Genomic DNA, 9,145 nt, shown 5'->3' on the forward strand with positions numbered 1-9,145 from the left:
ATCTGAGTCATAGGCTTGGGGGTCGGGAACAAAGTCAGTCTTGTCGTCTGGGTCGTAAATTTTTATGTTATTGATATCGTCTCGTTTGCGAAGGGCTGTGTTACAAATGTGCCAGTCCAAGTCAAAGGGTATGAAGCAATGATGAATGTATTTTCGCGAAAAGGGCTGAGGCCAGCGATGGGGTGATTGTCCGCCAAAATGGCCATCTTCACGGACCACGACTTTCCCATCGTCGATGAATGGAAATTGCGGGACATAATCTGCATTCGGTGAGATTATGATGCAATTGCCGAACTGCATTACGGCACCAACACGCGCATCCAGAGGCCAAAGACCTTCATGGTGGCCTATCAGTAATATCAGTATCTGCATGAATGTTGCTTTGAATGACATGACTATACTTACTCAGCTCTTTGGCATTGTTCAAGATTCGTTGTGGAATAGAAAAGTCTTGTTCAGTGGGACCTGGAGGCAGAGTAAAAGGGGGAGTAACCGAGGAACCACTCATGGTGCTTGGGGTGCCCAGCATTAGCGTTGAATTTTGGGTTGATGTCTTTTCCGGGAGCAAACAATCTCAAGGCAAGTAAATTTACTGAAAAGCTGAGCGACTAACGCCACTAAGCAAACATTTACTGTAATTCGATGAGGTAAAGCACGAAGCTGCACCTCGCCTAAGACTGTATCGTGGTACCAGAAACGGATGTTGTGATGTCTAAGTCGCTAAGTCTACAATTTGAATTTCGTTGCACTTGTCCCGTGACTCACGTAACGGTTTCCTAAACGGTTCCTCATTTTCCCATATCCCCTATCGTCTCTTATCATCTCCCACCTACACCTCCACCACCTCCACCATCCCGACCCCTCTCTATGAGAAGCGCTAACCTTGCATCGATCCCCCGGTGTTCCATACTCTGGTTTACCTCCTGCCAAATACCACAATTCGGACTCCTGCCCTTTGCAGGCACTGTATGTGAATGTCGTCCGTTATGACTTTATGCGGTGGTAATTTTGAGCTGCAATGGAGCTGTTTAAAATTGTAAGTATCCAACCAAATACTGCTATTCTTCCTGATTTCCTAATCCCTCTTTACTTGCATAAGCAGATCTTCAACCAGCCATGACAGCCTTGCTTTCATGGCCTGTCCTTCCATTGGCAGCTTCGTGCATCTGATGGATTTGGACTCGACGTTCAATCAATTTTGCCGTCCTTCGTTCGAGTCCTGTTTGTTGTCAGGCGGGACGGCTCAGGTTACTTGTTGCCTGGCCTCGCCGTTGATCAGCCTCAAGCGTCTTGCCACATGTCCTACGTGCACAGCTCTGATGGTACATGACCTGACGTACGGCCGGGTGCACAAAATCAGCATCGTCAATTGTCTTTTTGTGCTAGTCGTGTCGACAGTCATTGTCTGGAAAGGAGTGGAGGATATCTCTTATTTTACATGTCCTACATGCACAGCTTGCAGAGTTCTGATGGTTCATGACCCGGTGTATACTCACATGTGCAAAACTAGCATTGTCAATCGTCTTATGAAGCTGGGTTGTGTCAGCAATGTTGGATTTGTTCTAGAAAGGAGTGGGGGAAATCTTGGCAGAATTTAAGACAAACTTTGTGAGTCGTACAGCTGGCAGACGCGGTCTTTGGCATCATGTAGCGATGGCTTGTAAAAAGATCTTCCATTAGTAATCACCCTAGTGTCTTTGTAATACTATCTGCCGCTTCATTAGCCAAGTTGCATCAATCTGTGTTACGGTCGTGCTGCATTTTGTTTATCTGCCTATGTATCACTGTGAGGGAAGTGGCTGCACAGCAGCTTTTCCTTCAGTTGGCTCCCGGACTAGACACGAACAACAATGCCTGTTTGTTGCGAATTCCACAAAACAACTCAATAACAATGCTTGGACACGAATGCAGGAAAGAAAACGGGCGAGGATCAAAGTGGGCCAAGCTATGCCAAGGGTAATAGTGCCTGCAGTGAGTAGTTCTAATCTCTGGCTTGAACACAATCCTCAGATATATGAAGGAAATGCCACCCCCTGAGACATATAGTCTGCAGAGGGATGAATTCACTGAATCACTACAGGCATGGGATACAGAGCCTAGTAAGGAAGAGTGCCCTTCTCCACAGCCAATCCTCTCAGCAGCAGGTTGTCCTGTTTGTCCATGTATTCTCCCAAAGCACTTCAGACAATTATCACCACTGAGAAATAATTTATGAATTGACCCGGAAGACAAGGATCCGGCAACGGTTGAAGCACTGGATGAAGAAGAGGAATCTCCAGGTCTCAAGTTCGAAATTATACATACACAGCATAACAAATTCTGCATCCATAGGGTTATTTGATGGCCTAAAATTCTGTTGGACAACTGTCAGCACAAACATCCTTCTGTAGAAGACCCTAATGTCTATACACTGCTTCCAAACCAAAGCACTTACCTGCTATTCTATTGGTTTTGGTCCTCATCACATACCAAGTCATTTGTAGACTTGCTTAGACTTCAAGAGATAACACAAGACAGTCAATGGTAGTGGGAGGACTTTGCAAATGCCAATTTACATCCACTTAATAGAGTGCTAGTTGATGGTACACTTGACAATGATTGATGGGTGGAAACTTCAGTACTACTGTCAGTCCCTATTGGACATCTTCATCCTGATGTTCCTAGGGCAGTAATGTATGAAGTAAAAGGTCTGCATTACTGTCTATTAATAAGCATTATACAATTGGTATTCTACAGTTCCCAGTTAAGCAAAGGCTTTTGCTATGAGTTGTATAAGCTTTAGTATACTCTGTTGAGTGCTAATGAAGATATTGTGGTACACAGGGAGCTATTTTGGTCATCATTATTCCAGAATGTACATGATAAGGTGTAGTATGTACCCTAGGCTAATAGTGATTCAATTCCTCACACAGTGGCTGTAATGCAACTGTGGTTGGATAGTATGTTAGTAACAAAGTTTGGGAGTGCTAAGTTATAACCTATCTACCTACAGTTCAGAAATCAATCAAAATATAGAAGGTCATGTGCTAGATCTGGCACAATCCATTCAATTACATTCATTCCCTCAGTATGTACACTAAACACTAACATTACTCTACTGAGTTACTAATAAGACTTAGTATATAGTTACCTAGTAATTTCAAGGAATTTGTAGAGCATTATGTAAGGGGAAAAAAACATTAGTAGAACTTGAACTGTATTGTTGACACAAAATCATGTAAGCTGTGTAGCTTACCTTACTGGACAATGAATTTATTAATGTCTGGAAAACTGGAATTGTTGTTTTGTAAAGTGATAGTGTCCTGTATTAATTGTTTCCTTGAATATTAATGTATTTGGCAGATTATCCTGAGAAGTAGGTAATATCCTACTATACTGTTAGTCTGTTTTCATCTTGTTTCAGGGTTCTTTTAGCTACAATAAAATTTTTGGGTAGTTTCCCTTGTCCTTGTTGTCTTATCCTAGCTAGTAAGATATTGTTGTTACTAGGAAAGCTAAGAGATATGTAGTATTGTATCAAATACTAGCAGACTAATAATCCTGACTGGTAGTACAGAGTCAATAAGGTAAGAGAGCTAATTTATATGAGCTGGAAGTAGCTGACACACTTGAGAGTGAAGCTCTATTTAGACCCTCATTTGTTGACTCTAGTTGAGGTCAGTTCAGCTATTCTTTTTATGAGCATTTGTTGAGACTTGGATTTCTGTGTAGAATACATTCTCAAAATGTCTAGGACCTCTAGGCTTTGATTTCCATAATATACTAGTAGTAGACATCTTACACAAATAGGAGGTAGGAGTTTGGAAGACAATTTTCACTCATCTGGTACAGATTATCAATACCTTCAAGGACTGAGATTGCCTTAATGAATTGAATAAACAGTAAGGTTAACTTTTTATTTAGGCTTATCTCTTAATTTATTGTTTTGTTGAAAAGTATTCATAAAGTGCTGGCTTTTGGCTCTAATATAAGAAGTTATAAGAGAAACATTTCTGACATGAAGCAGATGACAGGCTATAACTTTGAGGACCTTCTACAGGTATGAATTAATTGGTATGAGAGCTACAACTATTTACTAACATTGTCCTCAGTGTGCCCTGCTAGTCTTTAATAGTCTGTTCCTACAGCTGTATGAAACAATCATCTGTATTTTAATATATTAGACTGTGAATTTGTATACACTGTGTAAGCTACATCTTTATACAGATGATACTATAGTGGCTTTACACTCTGAAACATGGCAATTTGATGATGTACTACAAAAATTTGCTAGTAATACTTGCCCTGTATTTGCTACTATGGAACTAGCTGCTGAGACACACAGGCATGTGTCTCATATAGTAAAGAAGTGTGGTGGAAATGATACTTAGCAAACAAGAATGTCTGGCTCTGACAGGATAAATACAAATGTAAAGAAGGCCTTTAATACTAACACATCTAAAGTTCATATAGTAGAGCATTATACAAAGCAAATAGTAGAATATAGGACTACTGATTCCTATAGTACAAATATTGTAAGTATTCATTCAATTTCTTACACTGTAATTAATACAAATGCAGGCTTGATACAGGGCAAGTCTGAGCACAAGATGACCAAGGACAGCTATGCTAGAACAAATAGAGTCAATCCTGAGTAACAAATTACACAGATTAACCAATACTAAGTAAACCTTACTTACATTTTAGGGCAAACAATGAATGAAAACAACCATCCTAGAGTAGAAGAGGAGGAGGAGGAGGAGGATGTAGAGTTAGCCCCTAGTGATGTTAGATATTCTATTAGGCAGAGAGGAATTCCAATTAACCTTCCTTAGTAGGAACTTGAGTACTAATTTGATACAACAATACAAGTATACTACTTACATATTCTCTACTTTCTTTTATACTAAACACTTTACTAGGGCTTTAGACAGAGCCTATCCTAACATTTACTGGCCTGATTGAAAGGGATGGATGCCTTAGACAATGAACTTGTCTTTATACAATACAAACACATACAGCTTGTTATCTTGGACAACAAAATGTATAGTCACAAGCAACTTACTATAAATTATACCTTATACAACATGTAATGCTAGCATGAATTAATTAGCCTAACAGGAGCCAAATCTGATATTATGGTTTGAGCAAGTAGAGGTATGGATTGAGAATCAATGTACTAGTATGTATAAGTCATTAGCATCTTCCACTTTGATGTTTATCTCTGTAGAGTGGAAGGATTGTCTCTGAAATGTGTGAACATAATCTGGGTTCAATAGTTTGGTAGGACAGTAGAGGGCAGATTCAGAGACAATACTTGCAACCTTAAACAAGTCAGGTTTATTATACAGGAGGATGGTTCTCCCCTGTTTAGCTTTTTAGATCCTACTACAATTGTGTACACTGTGTATATTATTCCTACATTCTGTTATAGTCAGACTAGAGAGCTCCTTAGAGTATCTTGTCTTACTTGTGTTAAAGAATCTGGTACTGTTGAGGACTGGGAATCCTTCTACATTAATAAGTGCAATTACTTAGGAATTGATAGAGGCAAAGGCTTTACTCAGCTTCAGGTTTACTGATAGGGATTTGTATATGTTATTTTGAGGCAACAGTATAGGTCACAGTAGCTATTTTAGTAATACTGTATCATCTGTACAAGCAGACCTATATGTAAAGTTAGGTGTTTCTAACCAGTTGCTTAACAAATACATTGAGAGTGATTCAGCTTCAGAAGTGGACAAGCTTCAAATAGAGAGACTAGGAGACAAAAGGATAGACTCAGATTCAGATACTGTGAACCAAGATATTGTAACAGACAAAGATAGGGAGAGCATTAATGACTCAGACAGCTCATCCTATTTTGATAAGGACTGAAGGGATTGATTGTTTCCAAGACATGTACAGTACCTGTTAACAAAGAAGATAAATTACTATACTCTTTCTTTAGAGTACTTCTAACTATTTATAGTATAATAAAATTAATCAATCCTTTATAGATTACTGTGTTAGGGCAACTATGATTGATTTTGTAGAGTGAAGGTAAGTCTGGATTTCATAGGTTTGACATCTCTGCTTGAATAGTACACACACTATTTGAATCCTTATTAGTACACATTAGATACTTTTTTTTTGTAAATAACAAGTGTGACCTTCTGTGGGTCTTAATACTGGAGAAGCTATATTGATTCTGATTCAATCCACTACCTAGTGTTTCAAATCTAATCAACATACTCTAGTGTCTTTAATCATGAGTCATGCTTGGCAGCTTGAAATATATCCTTTCTTCTATTTGGATCCCTCTTTTTCTCTCTTTTCATTTCTTAAAGGCTAAAAGTGTTCTGCTACACTGTACTGATAATCTATTATAGCCAAATTCATAGTGGTTCAAAGTAGTGATTGTATCTTTTTAATAATACTGTTAGTGGATCTTGACAGTATGCAAGTTCCTTGAAACAGACAACTAGCTTCCTTTACAGACTGTGATAGGAATTTTTTCAGTCACCTGGATCCTGTGAGTCACAGTTTTGATTCTACTGTCCAGCCCTACTAACATGAGAGTAGCTCTATAGCTTGAATATGTGTTGGTCCAGAGGCATGAGTGAAAGACATTATTGAGAATATTAATAACATAAAGTCTGAATCTCTCTGTAGAGCTACTAGCACCTGTTTGTACCTGTAAGTAATATTGTTTTACAGACTTGGTCAAAAGGCAACCTTATTAATGGAAGTTTGTCACCCAGTTCACAAGATACAGTTGTTAAGGTTGTCTTACAGCCTTGTTCTTCTGAATTTGATGCAAATCTGCTCAATCTTGTAATTAGCCTTCATTTTCAGTACAGACTTTGACTGTAAATACTTATCTAACAGTCTCAGACATGCTTCATCTTCTAATTTCATGCCTGAACAGCTGCCTTTCCCTTCATGTAACAATTTCAGCCCTTACAGCTTCAATCAGTATTACACTGCATTATCCAACTCTCAAAAGTACATGACAATCATTTTATACTACTATTATACACTTTACAAAATTCAATTTTATAGATACCTAATAGATTTTACTTATTTTTTTTATATCTGTAGTAAAATATAAGAACTTACCCATTTCTTTACTAACTAATTGTCCCTGTACACCCTTACTCTAGCATGTGTTGCCTAACAAACCTGGAAAGTATTCTGTAAGTTAATTAATTTGTAAAGGTATTAGTTTTTTACTTACTGTTTTCCTTAACACTAGCTCTGTGAGTGCACTCTGCTGAGTGCTCTGTGGAATCTGTATGGGCAGATTAGACAGCCCAGCTACTAGATAAGTATGCTAGGTTTCACACAAGTTAGGAGTACAAGCAACTAGTACAAAAGTACTAGTGTGTAGTAAAACAGTGCTAGACATTCTTACTTACACTCTATACTCTTCTGTATAGTGTGTTGCTGGCTCACTCAATACAGTAGGACATGAGAGTCTAACACTGTCCCTTACAGGAGCAGAGGGTTGTCAGACAGGCTGGGTAACAGCTAGAGTATGTAGAGGGTCCTAATATACTACTTGAAGGACCTTCTCATACAACTGTATAAGATTAGTAACAAAATATGTTGAATTAGTAATCATGTAACACACCTTTCTTTCTACTAACAATGCTACCCTTTCCCTTGCTAACTTTTCTTCATACTCCCAGTACTGAATGTAGAAAGTAAGTCAAAGAGTAGCCTGTAATATTCACACAAGTTACTCACCTTTTCTTCACACTGTCACAGTGTTACTATACTCTTCCATACTAATGATGGAGAAGTGTCTATCTTTGCCTAATAGACCAGATATGTCCTTTCACCTAATATAGGCATAATCCAGAACAAGATTTCAGTATCAAGGTACTATAAGATGAAAGCAGCTAGTAATCTAGTACACACAGACACAGAGTGTTATATCTGGTTAAGTTTCTTCCTCTATTTTTAGTACAACTCTTTTTCTTACCACCTGTGTCACTTATTGTCTTTTCTAGTAAGCTCACCTAGCCAGCAAATCAGCATATTTGTAGTAACATTCAAGGACCACCATTTAATTCATTCATAGAAGCAAGATTAAGTAACACTCTAAAGTCTACAATTGAATAACTCATAGTATTACAGAATATTGTTACCTTTTCCATGATGGCTGACAATGTATACACATGTGCTAAACACTGCCAGTTGCTCTTCTCATCAACTGCTAGCAAGAGGTCCTCTTTTACTTATATAATCCAGAAATTGACAATCTTCTCATACTAGTCTGTAGAGAGATATGTTATTACATGTTCCCTGAGTTCAGCTACAAACAGTACTTGTGCATTGTTCAGGATACATGTATAGAACACAAGACCCTGACTGAGTTGTTCTACAAGGTTTGTGAGTTTATCAGATTTTACAAAGGTACAAGGTACAACAAGATTTCCTTACTCTAAGCTCCTTCATACAAGCAACAATGTCTGGCCAGTAACAACTTTTCATAGGTGTACAACAATACTTTAATGTTTGCCCTGTGCTAAAGGAAGACTTGATATAGATACAAGTCTACCACCATAATCAAAGGAGCTCAATATTGGCCAATACAACTACTTTGATAGCTGCTTTAAAGACAAGGTTGATTGTGTTGTTTAAGAAAAGTCTAGAATGTTAAAAACATTGGACCTATCTGCCTTGAGTGTTGAGACAGAAGCTTGCAAATCTGCAGAATCATTTGTCATCCGAATCAAAGCTGTAGGTCCTACACAATCAGGTTGTCTACACTCCTAAATGACACAGAGTACATATTATACTTGTTTGTTCTATACTAGGAACATGATCTTGTCAAGTTTTACAGATTGAGTACCTAATGAATCTGTGCAGAACTTGGAAATACTCCTCATGGATTATACAATAAACTAAGGGTTTGGATGTGGTATTTTTGTAGTGAGTACTCTAATATTCATATAATCATGTTTTTACTGACTTCTTGTTAAGGTAATAAAACCCTATCTAATGTGTGCCTGAAGATCACAATACTTAACTCTGTTCTAAAGTTAAACAATGTTCATAGTGTGATAATCTGAGTCTGAGGAAACACTGCTTTTGCTTCCATTAATTACAACACTCTACAACCTATACAAGACAATATTATAGTAGCTTCACTCTATTAAAGAATACATGATAGCAA

At 38.0% G+C, this 9,145-nt stretch overlaps 3 protein-coding genes across 3 annotated transcripts; 2 read left to right on the forward strand and 1 right to left on the reverse strand.

The window, feature by feature from the left end:
* Window positions 1–62: 62 nt before the first annotated feature.
* FOMMEDRAFT_159692 (uncharacterized protein) lies at window positions 63–508 on the reverse strand (the record flags this gene model as incomplete). The annotated part of the gene is made up of 3 exons (XM_007269479.1): window positions 63–95; window positions 217–347; window positions 406–508. The coding sequence occupies 3 exons, from the start codon at window positions 506–508 to the stop codon at window positions 63–65; spliced, it is 267 nt and encodes an 88-aa protein (XP_007269541.1).
* Window positions 509–867: 359 nt separating this feature from the next.
* Window positions 868–1,687, forward strand: FOMMEDRAFT_142531 (uncharacterized protein). The gene is made up of 2 exons (XM_007269480.1): window positions 868–1,036; window positions 1,103–1,687. Exons 1-2 carry the CDS (start codon window positions 975–977, stop codon window positions 1,596–1,598), a joined length of 558 nt encoding a protein of 185 aa, XP_007269542.1. The 5' UTR covers window positions 868–974; the 3' UTR covers window positions 1,599–1,687.
* Window positions 1,688–3,258: 1,571 nt separating this feature from the next.
* FOMMEDRAFT_136200 (uncharacterized protein) lies at window positions 3,259–4,814 on the forward strand (the record flags this gene model as incomplete). Its single annotated transcript, XM_007269481.1, has 10 exons — window positions 3,259–3,291; window positions 3,600–3,656; window positions 3,712–3,768; window positions 3,797–3,798; window positions 3,937–4,039; window positions 4,092–4,146; window positions 4,207–4,340; window positions 4,371–4,514; window positions 4,572–4,633; window positions 4,718–4,814. The coding sequence occupies 10 exons, from the start codon at window positions 3,259–3,261 to the stop codon at window positions 4,812–4,814; spliced, it is 744 nt and encodes a 247-aa protein (XP_007269543.1).
* Between the last annotated feature and the right edge of the window lie 4,331 nt (window positions 4,815–9,145).

Source organism: Fomitiporia mediterranea (assembly GCF_000271605.1).
Source record: "Fomitiporia mediterranea MF3/22 unplaced genomic scaffold FOMMEscaffold_10, whole genome shotgun sequence".
NCBI lineage: Eukaryota > Fungi > Basidiomycota > Agaricomycetes > Hymenochaetales > Hymenochaetaceae > Fomitiporia > Fomitiporia mediterranea.

Coding starts and splice junctions, on each gene's coding strand:
- FOMMEDRAFT_142531 (XM_007269480.1), top strand. CDS start 975: ATGTCGTCCGTTATGACTTTATGCGGTGGTAATTTTGAGCTGCAATGG. Junction 1,037..1,102: donor CAATGGAGCTGTTTAAAATT/GTAAGTATCCAA, acceptor TTGCATAAGCAG/ATCTTCAACCAGCCATGACA.